Source organism: Elephas maximus, chromosome 3 (genome assembly GCF_024166365.1).
Source record: "Elephas maximus indicus isolate mEleMax1 chromosome 3, mEleMax1 primary haplotype, whole genome shotgun sequence".
Lineage (NCBI taxonomy): Eukaryota > Metazoa > Chordata > Mammalia > Proboscidea > Elephantidae > Elephas > Elephas maximus.
The window spans coordinates 95,072,349-95,092,339 of NC_064821.1; the positions used below are offsets into that span (position 1 = coordinate 95,072,349).

Genomic DNA, 19,991 nt, shown 5'->3' on the forward strand with positions numbered 1-19,991 from the left:
GTCAGACAGATAGCCCTGCCTCTGAGGATGTTATCACCTGTTACAGCCAACTCTCATTACCTACAGCCACCTCCTTCATGGAGCCCTCCCTGATCCACTTAAGCTGGAAAGGAGCAGAGGCTCTCTCAACTCTCTTAAAACTTTCTGTACCTCTTTCAAGGCATCATTCATGTCTACACTGCAATATAGATATTTGTGTGCATGTCACATCTCCCCTACCACTTCTGTCCCTTAGACGCAGGTATGTTGTCTCATTAATCTTTAAATGCCTGTGGATTGGCACGGCCAGGCACACAAGGGGTCTTTGAAAGCAATCATGCTTTTGCAGATAGACATCCTTCTGCCTGTAAAGCCCTTTACCTACGTTCACCTGAAAATTTTGTGTTCATCTGTTAAGACCCAGCTCTAATGTCCCCTCCTTGGTGCAGCCTTCCATGACTTTCCCAGGCAGAGGTAACTGCTCCCTTCCCTGTGTTCCTACAGCACTTTCTTCATCTCTTTATTATATTACTTAGATATTATTGCAGCTGTTTATTCGCCCTCTATGACAGTGCCTGGCACATAATAGATACACAATGTGTATTTGTTGAACGAATGAATTCACAATTGGTTGTAGACTCACACCATCCTGGATGCAGGGAAGGGGGTTGTGGACCCAGAGTGTGTCTTGGAGGCCCCTTGAATAGCCAATCAGGATTACTGGTTAATTCATTTGCAAATTACAAGGCAAACTATGAATGGGAATCTGATTCGACTTCCCATGGTCTTTGTTGTGATTTTTTAAATCAGATTAAACCTCTTTCAGCAGCGGGTTCCTACAGGTTTTGGAGAGATGAAAACGTCAGTGTGTCTCTGCAGCCACACTAGGGAACTTGTTGCCTAGAAAAATCAATTGTGATTATCATAAGAGCTGAGTATGAGACGGTGTGCTCAGGAACTGTCACCACTTTCCTGGAACCACGGGGACCTGTCAGAGCCCCAGTCTCTCTGCTGCAGCCTCCAGCCTCTTCTGTGCTGCCCACCAATCTCTCTGTAGGTCCCCAGTTCAAGTGACTAGATTTTTACCTTCCTGAAGGTGGTACACAGGACCCGTGAATATGTTCCTTTATTTGGCAAAAGGGAGTTTGCAGATGTGATTAAGTTAAAATTTTTGAGATGGGGAGATTGTTATGGATTATCCAGGTGGGTTTATAAGGACAAAGAACTTTATACAGTAAACCTGCGAAAGCTGGAACCTGTGTAAGGTGGAAATCTGTCAGAGAAGGAAAGCTCAAATATTTTCCACTAAAACTAGTGGTAGGAAAGTGGTAAGACTGAACTCCATCAAAGGCAGAAAACTTGCAAGACAGAAAAACAAGGCCGTCCCATCGGGTTCCAGCTCTGACAGGTTTCACTGTAGTAGGAAGGTAGGAGGGTCAGAGTCAGAAACAGAGATTAGAAGATGCTGCACTGCTGGCTCTGAAGATGGAAGCCATGAGCAAAGGAACATAGGTGGCCTCTAGAAGCTGCAAAAGGCAAGTTAATGGATTCTCCTCTACGTCCTCTGGGAAAACAAGCTCTGGCAACACCTTGATTTTAGCCCAATGAGAGTCATTTTGGGCTTCTGACCTCCAGAACTGTAAGATAATAAAGTTGTGTTGTTTTAAGCCACTAAATTGGTGGCGATGTGTCACAGCAGCAAGAGGAAACTAATACAGATGTCCATGAGACACTGCCAAACTCATATAATAATCCACTACAACAACCTCTTAAATTCTAGGGAAACGTCAATTTCTCTTGTTGCCTCCCCTAATTTACTAACTTTAACTAGAGCAAGAGAACTATGACACTCATTTTATTTCACTTCTGGAGCTCAGGGGGTAAATTCAGTGCTCATTAGTTCTTGGAAAGCAGAGAATGTGTCATATTCATATTCATTTTTCTATTGCCAGTATCTAGCACAGTAAATATTTGTTAAATGACTGCTCAAGAGCCACACTCCTTCTTAGTTTAGATTTCTATTGTGATTATCCTTCCCACATCCCTAAGCTCCATTTCATGTCTTTAACCCTATGTTACTACCCTAAATCTAGAACCTTGAAATTCCCAGACTTAGTATCCACTAGTATAATATGGAAACCCTGGTGGCATAGTGGTTTAAGAGCTACAGCTGCTAACCAAAAGATTGGCAGCTGAATCCACCAGGGGCTCCTTGGAAACCCTATGGGGCAGTTCTACTCTGTCCTATAGGGTCACTATGAGTCAGGATCAACTTGACAGCAACAGGTTTGTTTTGTTTGTTTGTTTTTTAGTATGACTAAATGATGCCAAAACCATGTGGTAACCTAAAATTTCATCTAGACTGCTGTGTGTGAATAAATCAGTTGGCTAGTGAGTGAAACTAGCCATCTATCCAACACCCACATTTTACTCTGGCCTTGTTGTGCTTGGCTCCTGGTTACATAGGGAGTCACACTCATTACTGTGGAATTCAGGACTTACAAAGAATCTCTTAGGAGTCCTGCTCCTATTTGCCCCAGCTTTCATCACTCTTCTCCACCCCCACTTTGGAGCTCATGATTACTTCTCTCTATCTCTTTAATTATAAGAGATATTAGAGGAGGGGCCCTCCCTTCCTGTCAGTGACGAAAGCTCTCCATGGATATAGAGGCTTCTACTACCTGAGAGGGATGCTTTAGGCCTTAAGTGTTAGTGCCATCACATGGGCTAATGGTAGATAGTGATTCATGTGGGCCTGTATGCTGGGCTTGTATGCTGTCTGACTCCAGAGTGAAGTATTAGCAAACCCCACTTGCCTGAAGACTTGAGCCATGTGCTTCATTCTAGCTTTTATCACTAATAAAGCTCTCACATTACTCTGTCTGACTCCTGTACCTATCCCTCAACTGGTTCCAAACTTAGGTAGGGAAGGAAATGAGTGTCATTTATAGATCTTCCTAAAACCTCAGTAGATAGAGACAGAGAGCTGCAGTTCAGTCCACTCCAACTCATGGTGACCTTAAGTACAACAGATCTCTAACAGTTTCAAGTTCATTGTTGTGGCTGTTGTCTCTCTCACCCTCTCTGGCCCTCTGCTTCACCAAACATGATGTCCTCCTCCAGCGATTGATCCCGCCTAAAGACATGTCCAAAGCAAGCAAGTCGGACAATGTTCTATTGTGATTTGTAAGGTTTTCATTGGCTAATTTTTGGAAGGAGATTGCCAAGCCTTTCTTCCTAGTCTGGAAGCTCCACTGAAACCTGTCCATGATGGATGACCCTACTGGTATTTGAAATACTGGTAGAATAACTTTCAGCATCATAGCAACATATAAGCCATCACAGTATGACAAACTGACAGTAGAGTGGTGTAACCCTCAATAAAAACTAACATTTATTGAGTGTTTCTTGCATTCTGACACTCTTTTTTAATCATTCATTCTTTAAGGAGATGACTACCCCCCTAAGTTAGAATGAAGGTGTGAAAGAGGCAAAGCATGACTTAAAGCACATACAAGAAGAATTTACACGGCCAACAATATCCACAGTCCTTTTCATCCACTCAAAGCTTCATAGATCTCCATGGACTCTCCTCCATGTCCTTGGTTGATTTTCATAACAACCCCATGAAGCAAGAAGAGCAAGAATTATTTTCTCTATATGATAGTTGAGGAAACAGGCCTGTGGAAGGGAAGCTCATTCCGGATCACACAATTAGCATAGGGCAGAGTGAGGACTGGAACTCAGGACTCCAGAGTCCTAGGTCAGCTCAGGTCTCCGACAGCCCCCAGGATTCTTCCCTTGGCCAGCACCAGACCTACAGCCTCTGCAACGAGCCCCATGTGGAGATGGTAGCAGGCGCCTCCTGTCTTCTCTTCCCACAGGTCTCCAGGGGTTGCTTGGCAACCAGAACCCAGCTGCGAGTGGCCTCCAGTCGGTCTGTTGCTGTGGAGTTACCACGTCTCCCTCCCCTCACACCTGTGCTTGCTCTCACTCCCCATTAATGAGGCTTCTCCCCACACTTCCTCCACAACAAGATTCTCTTCTCTGATCCACAATAATTAACCCTCTCAGGAAAAAAAGGGGGCTCTGAGGGACCTATGTGGTAAGGGACCCCAGGGAACAAGGCACTCCAAGTCCCCTCATCCTCCAGCATCCCAAGATGCCCATGGCAGTGGTTTCCAAATTTATACCCCTTTAAGTAAAAAAAAGGAAACCTTGGTGTAATAGTGGTTAAGAGCTCAGCTGCTAACCAAAAGGTTGGCAGTTCAAATCCATCAGGTGCTCCTTAGAAACTCCTCTATGGGGCAATTTTACTCTGTCCTATAGGGTTGCTATGAGTCGAAATCGACTCGATGGCAATGGGTTTGGTTTTGGTTTAACCAAAAAAAAAAAATTAAGCACAACATCCACAATATGCATATGTTTATTTAGATCATATATTCACATACATAAGGAGTCCTGGTGGCACAGTGTTTAAAGCGATCTACTGCTAACCGAATGGTCAGCGGTTTGAAACCACCAGCAGCTGCGTGGGAGAAAGATGTAGCAGTCTGCTTCTGTAGAGATTTACAGTCTTGGAAACCTTGTGGGGTCGCCATGAGTTGGAATCCACTCGATGGCAGTGGTTTTTTTTTTTTTTTTTCCTTTTGGTATACACATATATAGTTCTGTATACAAAAGATATTAAAAAATGTAAAAATGAATAAACAATATTTAAATGTTTTAATTTTATTGTATTTATTAACAGTGCAGTAAACTTTCTTATTTTTGCTACAAAAATATACAGACACATGCAAACCCTTTGCTAACATATTTTTTAGTAAAGCAATGTGATTGACTATGTCAGATCTAATTAGATTGTCATTGATTTTACCTCAAAACGTGGCTGGCAATGAACTCGTGCTGGAGAAATATCAGTTCAGCCATTTTCTTGTGCTCACTTGGACTCACTATAATTAGTACAGTCTTCAAACAGAGGTTTCTTTGCAGGAATCTTTTAAAGCCACATATCCATTGTGAGTGTTCATTTAGTTAAAACAAATAGTATGATCGATAAACCCACTTAACCAGGCACAAGAAAACTGCAGAAGCTCACAATGGGCTGAAAAAGAGCAGACGACTGAGGGAAGGACCACTGCCAGCCCCTGGCAGGGCTGAATGCCTCCTTCTCCCTCAGGGCTTTTCGAGTATAGGGTATGCACATGGGGAGCCAATTGAAGACATCTCTGTCAATTCATATAGTAAATATTAGTTAAAATGAATTTATTTTATATTCATAGGTAAAAATAAGCTCTAATAATTTCTTCAGCTCCCTAAAGGGTCATCAGGCATGCACCCACTTTAGAAACCACTGGCCCATGGCTAGAACCTTCTGTTTGTTGTACGAATTCTCCTTGACCCCCAACCTGCCCTCTGGATGGCCTCTCCAGTCGATTCCTCGCTCAGCATTCCCTCCCTGCTTTTTCACAGCCTTGCTCCGGTTTCACTGTATTGATCGCCATGCCCCAAATACCCTGTGTTCTCACACCCCTCTGCACCTTGGCTGCAAGGATGATGTGAGATAACACAAGTGAAAGCACCTGGCATATAAAAAACCAAAACCAAACCCATTACCATTGACCCTATAGGACAGGGTAGAGCTGCCCCATAGGTTTCCAAGGAGTGGCTGGTGGATGCAAACTGCCAACCTTTTGGTTAGCAGTTATAGCTCTTAACCACTACACCACCAGGGTTTCCACCTAATAGGTACTTAATAAATGCTTGTTGACTATCACCACGAGATAGGTAAACTAGATCAGTGGTTCTCCAACTTTCACCTGCATCAGAACCACCTGGAAGGCTTGTTAAAACACAGATTGTTGGGTCCAACCCCTAGGGCTTTTGATTCTGTAGGTCTGAGGTGGGACCTGAGAATATTTGCATTTCTAACAAATGTCTTGATGATACTGATGCTTTTGTCTGGAGACCACACTTTGAGAACAACTGAACTGAACAATCTGTATGGTTTCTCTCACTTTTGATGGTGTCTGAGTCCTCAGTGCTTGTAATAGAGAATAAATGAACTTTTATCTCTCTATATATGAGTATTTAACATTATCATAAATGGAAATATGGGTTTTATAAGGCCTCAGGTTCACGGTGTAGAGAAAAGAGCTCATAAATTAGTGTCAGAAGACCCAAAGCCAAACCTGTTGCTGTCAAGTCAATTCCAAATCATAACAACCCTATAGGACAGAGCAGAACTGCCCTATAGAGTTTCCGAGAAGCACCTGGTAGATTTGAATTGCCGACCTTTTGGTTAGCAGCCATAGCACTTAACCACTACATCACCAGGATTTCCTAGCCTCAAGGTCTGAGCTCACATCCCACTTTTTGTCTGTGTGATCTAAAGCAAGTCAATTAATCTCCTAGTCTGGGTTTTTTCTTCAGTAAAACAGCCAAAACACCAAGCCCACTGCTATCAAGTCCTTTCTGATTCATAGTGACCCTGTAGGACAGAGTAGAAATGCCCCATAGGGTTTCCAAGGCCGTAAATCTTTATGGAAGCAGGCTGCCACATCTTTCTCCCGCAGAGCACCTGGTGAGTTCAAACTGCTGGCCTTTTGGTTAGCAGCCAAGTGCTTAACCACTGTGCTTCTAGGATTCCTTCAGTATTAAAAGGAGTATTAATATCCATCTCATGGGGTTCATTGTGAGATAATACTTTGTAAAAAGAAAAGTACAATATATAGACTGTCCCAGTGAGATACAAGCACAGTTTATTAATGTGCATTTAATAAATAGAATGGACAGATAGTAAATAATATATGAATTTAAATCATAAATTTTCAAAATTTCCAACCCCAGTGCTAACTCACTGTTTTAACGTATATGATAAATGTGTTGCTGTATCATCTGAAATATGTACACATTTTATTAGTACTATTAGTAGATACTAATAATAATAGCTTTGGTGGCCAGCTTCCAAGATGGTCCCCAATGATTCTTGTCTCCCTGTTTTCACAACCTGTGTAGCTCCTCCCACATTGAATCAGTGACCAATAGAATACTCCAAGACTAGGTTAGTTCGTAAGAGACATTACTACTTTCTCTTTGGTATCTCTACTCCATGGGAAGCAAGCCTCCAGGTCATGAAAATACTTTAGCAGCTCTGTGGAGAGGGCCATGTGGGGAAGAACAAAGTCATCTTGCCAAAGGCCAGCACCAACTTGCCAGCCATATGAGTGAGCCACCTTAGAAGTGGCTCCTCCAGCCCCAACCAAGCCTTCAAGTGACTACAGCCTTGGCCAACATTTGATTGCAACCTCATGAAAGGCCTCAAGTCAGAACCCACCCAGCCAAACCACTCCTGAATGCTTGGCCCACAGAAAGTGTGATATAATAAATTATTATTGTTATTTTAAGCTACCAAGTTTTGGAGTGATTTGTTACGCAGCAACAGATAACTGATACAGTAGCTAACATTTATTGCTCACTTACTGTGTTCCAGAAGCTATGCCAAGCAATTTTGGAACATTATGTATTTCATTTAATCTTCCCAATAGCCCTACGGACGTAGACACTATTACAATACCTAAAGGAAGAAGAGGTGGCCCAGACAGGTTAAGTAATTTTGTCAAGGTTTCACAGCTAGTGAGTGGCAAAACTGGAATTTGAACCCGGGTCTTTGACTCCAATGCCCAGGTTCTTGTTCACCCTCTTAAACAGGCCAGAATAAAGCCTCTTGGATAGTTAAGCAACAGATGCTTCTGCACCCAGAGGAAAGCAAACTTATGTAAAACCAGCAAGGGGATGGCCAAGGGCCAGATTCAACCAACATTGGCACCTGATACCAAAAGACCCAGAAGTTTCAAGCTGGTCCTGCCTCTCAGAGACAATTTTGCCCAAGATACCCAGGACTCACCCATATCTGCAGCTTCACTCGCTTCTCATTACGGTAGACTGTCTTCACCTTGAAGTCGATGCCCACAGTGCTGACGAAGGCCGGGGTGAAGGTGTCGTCGGCATAGCGGAAGAGAAAGGAGGTCTTGCCAACACTACTGTTGCCAATGATGAGCAGTTTGAACATGTAGTCAAAATTCTGGTCAGAGGCATCTTTGATTCCACCTTTACCATCAGTCACAGAAGCCATCTGCAGCAGAGACCTGTGGTTACTCAGGGACATTCACACACTCACTCCCCACACCAGCATGACTGAGGAAACGCACAGAGTTGCCCATCACTGCACCTGCCCCAAATGTTGTCTCAGGCCACGGGGTGAGACCCAGCTACTTCCATTCATTCCTTCAGCAAATATTTACTGAGCACATTTCTCTGGGTCAAGCCCTGTGGTGGGCATGGAGAATAAAAATGTGAGTCAGACATGATATCTGACTTCTGTGTGGCCACAGATTAGAGTAATAAAGCAAGTAAACAAAGAATAACTAAGCAGTGAATAAGTGATAAGACGAAGGGGAGCCCTGGCCAAAGGAGCCCACAGAAATCATGTACCCCAACCTGGAGGCACAGTGGCCAAACAAGGTCTCTTGGAGGAGGTAACTCCTGAGCTGAGTTTTGGAAAAAAGTCAAAAACAGCTAACACATGAAAAGTCCAGGAAAGGTCCAGTATAGGGTTATCATTCCTCCGCTTCAAAAACTTTTATGGCTCCCCAGCCCTAAAGGTCAAGCCCAAACTCTTCAGCTTGCCAAAGAATCAACTAATCAAAGAACCAACTAAGTTTTATCTTCCCCCAAGCCTTCTCCCCACTAACCTGTGTTACCATTATATCAAATGACACTTTACTCCAAATATGGTATTTCTTGCCTTTGCCCCTTTGTACACGTATTCCTTCTGCCTAGAATGCCCGTTTCCTAATAACAAACTCCTTGTAGACCCAGGTCAAGTGTCACCTTCCTTGTGCATGGTAGATGCATGCACCCCTGCCTCTGTTCTCCCAGAGCATGACGCACACACACCTCCAACGGCACTTGTATTGTTACAGAACCACTACTATTCCAGTTTCTCCTTTACACTGAGCATTTGGGACTTAAGTACTTCATTTCTGTATCCTTAGCTTCAGCACAAGTCCTGGCACATAATCAGCATTCAGGAAATAATGTGTGCTGAATTAATGAAAGTGACTTCATCACTTGGGGCTCAATCTCCACCTCTGAGAAATGGGGAGAATGGTTTCTACCCTGCCTTTTTCCCAGGGTTGCTACAGAACTCAAATGAGATAACAATGATTAAGATCTTAATAAACTGGTAAATTCCATACAGGTGTGAAAATTCATTATTATTCCAAATCTTTCAAAGCCTCGATTGTTTATTTATTTGTTCATTCACTTATTCATTCCACAAATATTTGTTATGTTCCAGGCCTTTCCTGAGACCACAGCCCTCACAGACCATTCTCTCCTTTCCTAGAACACTTTGAATCTGAACCCCATAACCCAGCAGTTGGTCATATGTCTTACTTGAGTCTTTAATTGCTTCTTCTACATCTTGCCAGGCCAGGGTACCCTGCTTCTCCCCATGAATCTCTCCTGTGCTCAGCACTGGGTACCCTCAGAAGAGGCTAGCTGAGTGGTCAGAGGAGTGTGGAAGGACATCCCCGATGTGAGATAGTGTCTGGGTTGTCACTCTCTTTAGGAATTCCTGCTTTTTCCCCCAAAGGAAAAGAAATGGAGTGCAACTGCTGGATTTGGCTCTACTGGCCTCTCAGGTGAGCTGTAAAGACAAGGAGCTGACAAATATAGATGAGCAGACGAATATGTGGTATTATTAAACCAACCAGTTGCCACTGAGTCATTTCCAACTCATGGAGACCTCATGTGTGTCAGCGTAGAACTGTGCTCCATAGGTTTTCAAATGACTGACTTTTCAGAAGTAGATAGCCAGGACTCTCTTCCAAGGTGTCTCTGGGTGGACTCAAACCTCCAACCTCTGTTAGCAACTGAACGCTTACCCATTTACACCACCCATGGAGGGACTTCGTGTGGTGTTGTTGTTGTTGTCCAGTGCTGTCGAGTAGATTCCACCTCATAAAGACCCCATGTGACAGAATAGAACTGCCCCCACAGGGCTTCTGGCTGTAATCTGCAGGTTGCCAGGTCTTTCTCCCCCAGAGCTGCTGGGTGGGTTCAAACTGCCAACCTTTTGTTCAGAACCAAGTGCTCAATCATTGTACCACAAGGGCTCCTTTTTGATAATTAGCAGCCCTTTAATAATAGTTTCTTGAACATGACACCACTAGCTTCCTATGACCTCCATTTTTCCTTGTCTTTTCTTCCAGATCTCAAGTCTTTATCTGAGACCCTCAGCTCCATCCCTGTATCAATCTGCCCCACGACAAGGTTCACTAGATAAGTGCGGAACATGCCTAGGACACTTGGAGACTGGGGCATAGCATTTACATGGAAGAAGAAATTGAGATTGGAGGAGCCTCAACTTTTCACTTTTTCATGGCATGAGATTCAGAGCCTGTTTCAAGAATTGGAGATTCAAAAGAACCTCACTTTTCCTACCGAAAACAAGGGGAGCAACCACAATGGCCTCACAACATCTGCCACTATGCTGCCAGTCATCTTTCTTTGTTTACGAAAGAAAACGTGTGCTATGAAAGTATATACTATTGTAGAAAATGTGAAAAATATACACAAGCGTAAAAAAGAAAATTTTAAATTACCTGACATTCCACCCACTCAGGAATTGACAATGTTAACACTTTAGTGTATTTCCTCCCACATTTTTTCAAGCAAAACATTGCCATCTCCTTTTTAAATTATAACTTATTATTTGTTAATTTAAAAGGTAATACACACGTATTGCAAATAATTCAAACTTTTACTAAATGCAAGTGTTACTTTTTTTTACCATTCATAGTTTACATTATATTCTGAATTTTTAGCATAAAAAAAGTAACATAGAATCTAAAGATTTACAATGAAAAATAAGTTTTGCTTCCACTCCTGACTCTCAATCTCTAGTTCCCCTCCACAGAGGCAAACATGTTACCAACTTATGTATCCTTCATATTCTTTGCATACGTTAGCACAAAGATCTATTTATACTTTCTATTTATATATACATGGTATCATATTATACATTTTATTCTATACCTTCCATGCACTGTGATTAAGTATTAAGTGCTCCACTGCTAAGTGAAAAGTTGGTGGTTCTAACCCACCAGCGGCTCCATGGAAGAAAGACCTGGCAATCTGTTCCTATAAATATTACAGCCTAGAAAACCCTGTGGAACAGTTCTACTCTGTCATATAGGGTCACTATGAGTTGGAATCAACTCTGGCACACAACAATTGCTGAGATCATACTATCATTAGTTTTGTATCCTCCCTTTTTTTTTTCACCTAACATTATATCATAAATATTTTACCAAGACATTAAAAACTCTTCATAAATATCATTTTCATTGACTATATTATATTCCTTCCTATGGATGTATCCTATGACTAATTTTTTAATATTGTGCCTTTAAGTTGCTTTTCTGTTCTTAATTACTATAAATTAAACTGCAGTGAACATTTATTTACATAAATCTGCTCACTTTCCTAGAAGTGGAATTACTAGGTCAAAGAGTAACTTTACTAAAACAAAGATTTGATCGTTATCTGAATGTCATGTCTTTTATCCTCTAAATAAACTTGGGAAATGAAGTCAGAAGGACAGGGATTATCATTCCCATTTGATAGTCAGAAGGACGGGGATTATCGATCCCATTTGATTGCAATGGAAACTGAGGACCAGAGATTAGAGGATTTGCCCAAATCACACAACAGCTGAGACTAGATTTGGACCCCTGCACTGTTATGGGGAAAGTTTTAAATCCCTACACCATTCCTCGGCTGAATACTTGGGCAAGTCACACCATCTCTCTAAGCCACACTACAGCATTTTTACCTTAAAATAGAGAAAATATCACTTACTTCACAGAGCTGTGCTACAGATAGAAGGAGCAGTACGATATGTAAATAATCTGGCCTGATTTCTTGGCACATGGTGGTAGTGGTGTTGTGTGCCATCAAGTTGATTCCAACTCATAGAGATCCTAAATGACAGAGTAGAACTGCCCCATAGGGTTCCCTAGGCTATAACCTTTACAGGAGCAGAGTGCAGGGTCTTTTCTCCCACAGAGCAGCTGGTGGGTTCGAACTGCCACCCGTTCTTTTAGTTAGCTGCCAAGCGCTTAACTATTGTACCGCAAGGGCACGTAGTAGGTACTCAGTAAATATTATTTCACTGGCCCCTTTTCTTCTGCAGTCAAACTTGTTCAGCTGCCTGCTTCCCGATCTAGGGCTCCATCAGTTGAGTTTGTTTTACAGTTAATTGTCTGCCCCCTCCTCCAGATTCAACTGAGTTTTACCCATCCTTACACCCCGCGAACACTGGGCCTGTAGCAAATCATTAGGGGATGTTACTTCTTTCAACAAACATTTAGTGAGCATCTACCATGTGGCAAACTCTCAGTGTAAATGATGTATTAACAGTCTTCGTTCTTCTGATGCAGCTGACTTTACACTTTCAGATTTTGCTAAGTTAAAAGGGATTTTGGAGCAGTAGCTTTATCATTAAAAACCTAGCTACTGGCCCCAGCTTTCCCAGTCCTTCAATATGTGGGCAAGTCACTTAAACTCTGAGCCTCAGTGTCCTCATCTATAAAATGATGATGATACCTAACCTCACAAGGCTGCTGTGAACTTTCAATAAGAGAATGCATATAACAGTGCATCGCTGTGTTGAGAAAAATCGTGGCCTCATGTAGAATTAGCAGGAAAAGTGCCTGCCTCTTTGAGCCATGGAAGCAGTGCTGATTCAGTGGTAGAATTCTTGCTTTCTATGCAGTAGACCTTTGAATTGTGATGTTGGTGAAGAATATTGAATATACCATGGACTGCCAGAAGAACAAACAAATCTGTCTTGGAAGAAGTACAGCCAGAATGCTCCTTAGAATCGAGGATGGCAGGACTTATTCGTGAGTACTTTGGACATGCTATCAGGAGGGACTAGTCCCTGGAGAAGAACATCATGCTTGGTAAAGTAGAGGGTTAGCAAAAAAGAGGAAGACCCTCAGTGAAATGAATTGACACAGTGGCTGCAACAATGGGCTCAAATGTAGATTGTGAGGACGGCACAGGACCAGGCAGTGTTTCGTTCTGTTGTACTTAGGGTCACTACGACTCGGAACTGAATTGACAGCATGTAACAACAACATGCAGGAGACCAGGATTGATTTCTGGCCGATGTTCCTCATGTGCAGCCACTACCCTTCTATCAGTGAAGGCTTGCATGTTGCTATGACGCTAAACAGGTTCGGTGGAGTTTCCCCACTAAGAGGAGCCCTGGTAGTGCTAGTGCAGTGGCTAAGAGCTCAGCTGCTAATTGAAAGGTTGACGGTTCAAACCCACCAGCCGCTCTGTGGGAGAAAGATGTGGCAGTCTGCTTCCATAAAGATTTAGAGCCTTGGAAATCCTATGGGGTGGTTCTACTCTGTCCTATAGGGTCACTATGAGTTGGAATTGACTCAGCAATGGATTTGGGATTTTGTTTGTTTTCCAGGCTAAGAAAGACTAGGAAGAAAGGCCTTGTGATCTACTTCCAAAAAATCAGCCAATGAAAACCCCATGGATCACAATGGTCTGTTCCACAACTAATTATGGGCATGGCTCAGGGCCAGGCAGCATTTCATTCTATTGTGCATGGGGTCATCACGAGTCAGGGGCCAACTCGAGGGCAACTAAACACAATTATTAGCTATGTCTGCCACATGTGTTAGAATGGGAAGTAAAGAGTAAAAAATAGTTTCAATTCTTGGTCTAATCCAATCTCCTTCATTTTATGAGTAAAAAAACTAAGGCTTTGCAAAGGGAGTGATTCGAGTAAGGTCAAACAATAAGGCAGTTGCAGGGCCATGACTAGAATTTCTGTTACCTAGTGACTTCTAGACTGGACTGCTCCTAGGGAAAACAAAAATCATGAACAATTTTAGGATAAGTAGAGAAATATCCCCAGCACCCTGAGCTTCCCTTTCCTAGCACTTGCCACACTGCACTGTCAACATATGTTTATCTGCACATAACGTGGCTTTCTCATAAGGCGGTGTGAGAACATGGAGAAGCAGTGGGCTGAGGGATTTAGCTGCAAGGCACATTCATATGGAAGCCCCCAAGGGGTTCTTCTCAAAGAGGGGGCAGGAGCAACGCAGACATTTAGAAGAGAAGCAGAAAGCCTCCTAGCATCTAGCAGCAGCCTGAGGCAGATCGGAGCAGACAGGTCACTGCACAGTGGTGCGTGCAGAACGGCACTGGTAAGATAAGCATCTATCAGATCTTCTCTCTCTTTTGTGACAGTCACATAAATGATAGAGCTGGGTAGCTGTCTCCGTGACGAGCAATACAGATGAAGGCCCAGGGTCCATCTGGGAAGCTATCCCTGGTCCCAGGCTGGAAAAAAGAAGGAAATGGTAGATGGCAATGAGTTGTTTTTTTTTTTTTTTTTTTTGTGGGGAGAGGTGGGGTGGTAAGGGGTAGTATGAAAAGCAAGTAACCCTTTCAGTTTAATAGACAGCAGAAATAAGCACCTAAGGAAGAAGCCAACTTCAGCCAGGAAAGAGGGGAGAGGAGGAAAGAGTCGTAAAAACCAGCGAGAAGAGATCAACTCAATAAATGGAGTGAAGAAGTGAATGGATGAGCTTCTATTTTGATGGAAGGAGCATGTGCTTGAGTCCAAGAGACCTAGGTTGAGCCCTGGCCCTCTCAGGTTGTATAGCTTTAGGCAAATCATGACCTGGGCCTCAGTTTCCACATCTATAAAATAAGTAATAAAATAGCTTCCTGGGAAAACTGTTCTAAGAATTAAAACCAGTATATGAGAAAGCGTTTGATAAGCCCCCTTTAAATTTGTGTGTGTGCATGCTTTATGTTTCTTCTAGTAAATCATCCTGGGTAGTGGAAAGAGCTTGAGGCTTTGAATCAAACTGGATTCAGTTTCCAGCTTTATCACTTATTAGCTGTGAGACCTTGGCAAGAAATTTTACATGACTAAGAATTTCCTCATTTGTAAAACAAGCATTGCCCGAAAGATTATGGGTAAAAAGGGTAAACTATCTGGCTTAATATATGACGTATAATAGGCACTCAATAAATGTAATTAATTTCCTTTTTATTGGGAACATTTATCAGTGGGGAGTTCAGCAACTGTGGTCCTCACCCTACTTTATGCCCCTCCTCCCTAATGCCATTTTCTACCATCTTTTCTAATTCTACGCTCCTTTAGACCAGTCCCCACTGCCAACTCACCACCCTCAACCCTGCCCTGCCCACCTCCTCACAGTTTTCCCAAGTCTCTTAGATACACAGAAACAGTACCATAATAGTTACCATTTATTGAGCACCTACTAAGAACCAGGCACTCTACTAGGTGCTTTGAATCCATTCTACCTTGCAAACAAAAGATGCTGGAGAAATGTTCATTTCCTTTCTTCCTTGTAAAGAGATAGCCAAAGGTGTGACCACTGGCAGAGTGGAGGCACACCTGCAAAATGACATCAGTGGCCTCTCTCTTTCGTGCAGTTCCTTACAGTTTACAAAGCTATTTTCACTCATATTATCCTACCTGCTTCTCAGGACAATTTTTGGGGATGGATGAGGAAATTGAGGCAGGAGCACTAACACAGCTCCAACAACGTTGAGTCATTCAACCAGCATTCACTGAACACCTGCTGTGTGTGAGGCCCTGTGCTGGACACTGGGGAGATGGAGAGAAACCCTGAGCTCAGAACATGGAGAGGAAACCTGCTTAAACATTTTCTATAGATTACTGATGCCTTCTTTCATACCATAATCCTTAAGAAACTTCTAAATTTTTGCCTTTTCCCATACTCTTTCCTCTGGTAGGAACATACTTCCCTCTGCTTCTAACTATAAATCCATCTTGACCCAGACACCTTCTCTAACCCATCCTTCTCCCCAGAATACCTCTTCTCTGGAACCCACAGGCCAGGGCTTCCCACCATCATAGATGGGACTTTTCATGGGCTTCCATCACCGTCCTCCGTTTGCAAGCACAGAACAGATGCATCCAGCTGTACACACACGTTCACCTCTTTCCACTGGGTGTCCGGGAAGGTGGAAGGGAGGGAGGGATCTTTCTCCCAACCCCCTCCACACCTCTGTTAGTTTTCAGAGGCTGCAACCCTGCCCTCCCCAAAGTCCCTTTCCACTCTTAGGCTGCAAAACCCAGATTTGGGGGCGGATAAATTTTCTGTCCACGATTTCTTCTGGTCCTTGATTCCAGGTGGCAGTGTAACAGCGACCAGGGCCTGCGCCCCCTCCTCAGCCTTCTGAGCAGCCAAGACACCGTCAGCGCCTGGGCGCCCATGGACTCCACTCTGGCCCCCATCATCTTTCCACCCTTACACACCACAAATCCCACCTAGCCTCCTCCCCAACCTGACCCAGGGCCCGCACCACCCTAAACTCTCCAAGTTCCCTGCGGGTTTCTCCATTCCCGGCCTTCAGACCCTTGCTCTAATTCAGTGCCCCCCAACCCCTGGGCAGAACCCAGGCGCCCCCTGCCCATATCCAAAGTCACAGCCCTCTCCCTTCACCAGCTCCCCGCTTCCGTCCCCTCCAGCCTGAGTAGACCTAGCCTCCCCTCCCACCTTTCCATTATTTCAAGCGTTCCGGCTACAAGCCCCGCCCCTCACCCCTATTCATTACCACCCCTCCCCAGTACCCAGCTCTGCTGCCTCTCCGCACTGTTTTCGCCCCCAGCTCTCCACACACACATCCCACCCACACCCTTTACCCTCTCCCGACCAGACACGTTTCTACTGCCCTGGGCCCCTTCCCCTCAGCGCCTCACTCCTCCCAGCTCAAACGACCCCCGCCGACCAAGTCCCCTCCCCTTAACTCCTCGGCTCCACGCCCCTCCCTTGCTCTCGCTCCCCTCAATCCTCCCCCTTAACACACTCTACTGCCGCTAGGCTGCCGGGTATCCTCTTCCCGCACTGCCTCTCTCAGCTCCCTCCTTAATGCTTCCTGCCCCTAAAGTCCCCCTCCCCGGACGCCCCTCAACGACCCCTCACTGCCCTCGGGCTGCCGCGCACCCTTTTCCCCCAGCCCCAGCGACCTCTTTTTGCTCCTGGCTTCCTCTGTCCCCTGCCCTTGGTGCTCCCCCAGCGGCCCCCACAGTCTGGGTAGACCTCCCTCACTGCCCCCTCCCGTGGCCCCGCACCTCCCTCTGTCGCGGCGTCCCCTCCTTAGCGGCCTCCCCCAGCCCCTTCCCCTCAGTGCTTCTCAGCTGCCCTACGCTCCTCCTCAGCACCGGCTCCTGCCCCCAGTGCGGATCGGTCCCAGATCCTTCCGGGGCTGGGTACCGGAGCCGCGCCCCTTACCTTGGGCTCAGGGTGTGGGACGAGGGACTTGCTCCGGGGCAGCTCAGCCGAGCGGCCGGACCCGGTGGCAGCCGGCGGGAGGGTGCAGCCGGATTCGGTGGGCAGGGCGGTGCGGGTCTGGTCTGTCCCCACCGCGGAGGCTTGGAGCTGAGGCTACAGCTCCAGCTCCGCTCGGCTCTGGCAGTGCCCAGGCCCCGCCCAATCCCCGCCCAGGGGTGGGGTCTCGGTTACCCCGCCCCCGGGCCTCAGCTCAGGGCAGGTGTGGGGAATTCGAGGTTAACTCCTTAGGGGGCTCCTGAGCTCCCTGACATCTGGGTAACTATCGTGATTTATCTTAATCCTCATGCCTTGTTCCATGGACTGATCAGAGACCTCTGATGATTATGTGGGTGATGATGAGTACTGGTGGCCCAGAGTTCAAGAGTTCAGCTGCTAACCAAAAAGGTCAGCAGTTCGAAACCACCAGCCACTCCTTGGAAACCCTACTGGACAGTTCTACTCTGTCCTATAGAGTCGCTATGAGTCAGAATCGACTCGACAGCAACGGGTTTGGTTTTTTGGTTCTGGACGAGTATCCAGCTTTGCCATTTCAAAGCACTTTCGTGTCCATTATATGGCTCCATCCTCACAATAGCCCAGTGAGGGAAGCAGAACTTGGATGGCCAACTACAAGAGGTCATGAAGCCAGAAACCTGGGAGTTGTTCTCTATGCAGTGTACTCTGCACCACACAGTCCCATCAGCCCTGGTAATTCCACCTCCTTAACACTTCCTGTCTGTCTCCAGTGCTCAGAGTCTGGTTCAGGCCTCATGGCTTCTTGTCTGGACTATTTCAACAGCCTCCTAATAGGTCTCCCTGCCTCCACTCTCCTGCAATCCATCCTCTACAACAACAGCCTGAGCAACCATTCTAGATGCCACCATACCACCAACAACCTTGTTAAAAACTTTCATTACTCTCAGGAGAAAGTTCTAACATCATTGCCTGATTTACGTGATCTGACCCAGCCAAACTTTCCTGTCTTGTCCATCTTTATCATTTTCCCCCAGATTTCCTATTTCCAGCCACACCAAACTGCTTACTTTTCTCCTCCTCAGCCATGTTCTCACATCTCTGTGCTTTTGCCCATGCCTTTTCCCCACAGGTGCCACACTTGTTTACTTTGCTAATTTATAGTTATCTTTCAAGACTCAACTAAAGCATTATCTCTTCCTGAAAGTCTTTTCTGACCTCCCCAGATCCCCCCATGAATGGATGGGTACTGCCCCTTTGTGCTCCTATGCCCTCCAACGTTGACTTCTCTATCTCTTAGCACTCATTGAGCTGTATTGTAATTATCCTTCCAAACTAGAATCATCTCTGAATCACCAGCACCTAGCACAGTGCCTGGAATGGGGACATGGAATGAGTGAATGCCTGAAGTAAGCTCAGCATTCTTTTCACTGTGCCTGTACTTCATCTCAGAAATACGCACACTGGTCATGTGGCTCTTCACCCATGGCCTAGGTCAGAACTTGGAAAAGCAAAGGCACAAACCTCAGTAGCAGCTTGGAGTCTGCCAACTTATTGTTAGCTCCCTCAAGTCGGCCCCCAACTCACATCTACCCCAAGCACAACGGAACAAAATGCCGCCCAATCCTGCACCATCCCCGCAACAGTTGCATATCAAACCATTGTGAGTCATGGGATTTTCATTGGCTGATTTTCAGAAAAAGATCACCAGGCCTTTCTTCCTAGTCCATCTTAGTCTGGAAGCTCTACTGAAACCTGTTTAGCATCACAGCAACGGTGACATCCACTGACAAACGGATGTTGGCTGCACGTGAGGTGCATCAGCTGGGAATCTATCCTGGGTCTCCCACATGAAAGGCAAGAAGTCTGCCACTGAAGGAAATTCTACCATTTCTTGCCTGGTCAATAAGAAGTTCCAGCTCTGCCAGAGGTGGTAAGTACAAGAGTAATTAGCACCTGCTCTCTCACCCTGACCTGGAATTCACTTCCAATCTTCTTGAGATTGCAAGAGACAACTGTCAGCTTTGGTCTAGAATCAATGTCCTTCCCCACACTCGTTCCCTCATCCCAAAACTTAGAGGTCGGAATCAGATATCAAAAATATTTTTTTCCTGGGTTCCATTATGACCCTGTCCACCATGTGTCTCTCCAGCCTGGAGAACCATCAAAAATGGTTGTCTGGCCTCTTCATCAGACTTGTTTTTATGCTGTTCTAAACTCTCCCTCCTCCTTGCACATTCCTTTTACTTCCCACTGCCCACCTCCCTGCCAGCCCTTTCTACTGTGCTCTCTGGAATCCTGTTTCTTTGTTAACAAACCCTCCTACACCTTCTGCTTCTTCAGAGAGTACTAGGTTACTTCTTTGCTGTTACTGAAACCTGTCTGTCCTCTGAGATAGCACCTTCCTTGAAGGAGGCGGGGCCAGCATTACCACTTCCATCCTCGTGGAACTCTTTTTCCTTTGCTCTCCAGCCATACCACCCTCTACCCCTCCTCCTCAAGGATGCCACTGACCCCCTGATTGCTCCTTATGCATTGAAGATTTCAGCCCTAGTCATCCTCACTAGCCCCCATCCTGCTACCCTTCTGGTGAACTCAGTAGCC

General features: G+C 45.1%; 1 protein-coding gene across 2 annotated transcripts in view; it reads right to left on the reverse strand.

The window, feature by feature from the left end:
• The window catches only part of RAB3B (RAB3B, member RAS oncogene family), an 89,716-nt gene that overhangs the window by 65,077 nt on the left and 4,648 nt on the right, over positions 1 to 19,991 (reverse strand). Inside the window, exons 1-2 of one of the 2 annotated variants that reach the window (XM_049875192.1) lie at positions 17,376 to 17,560; positions 7,886 to 8,113 (exon numbers count right to left, since the gene is read on the reverse strand). In XM_049875192.1, the coding sequence (XP_049731149.1) occupies positions 7,886 to 8,113 (228 nt within the window). In that variant the 5' untranslated portion in view covers positions 17,376 to 17,560. Of the gene's footprint in view, positions 1 to 7,885; positions 8,114 to 17,375; positions 17,561 to 19,991 lie in introns of those variants that run through there. The other variant, XM_049875193.1, reaches the window with a different exon arrangement.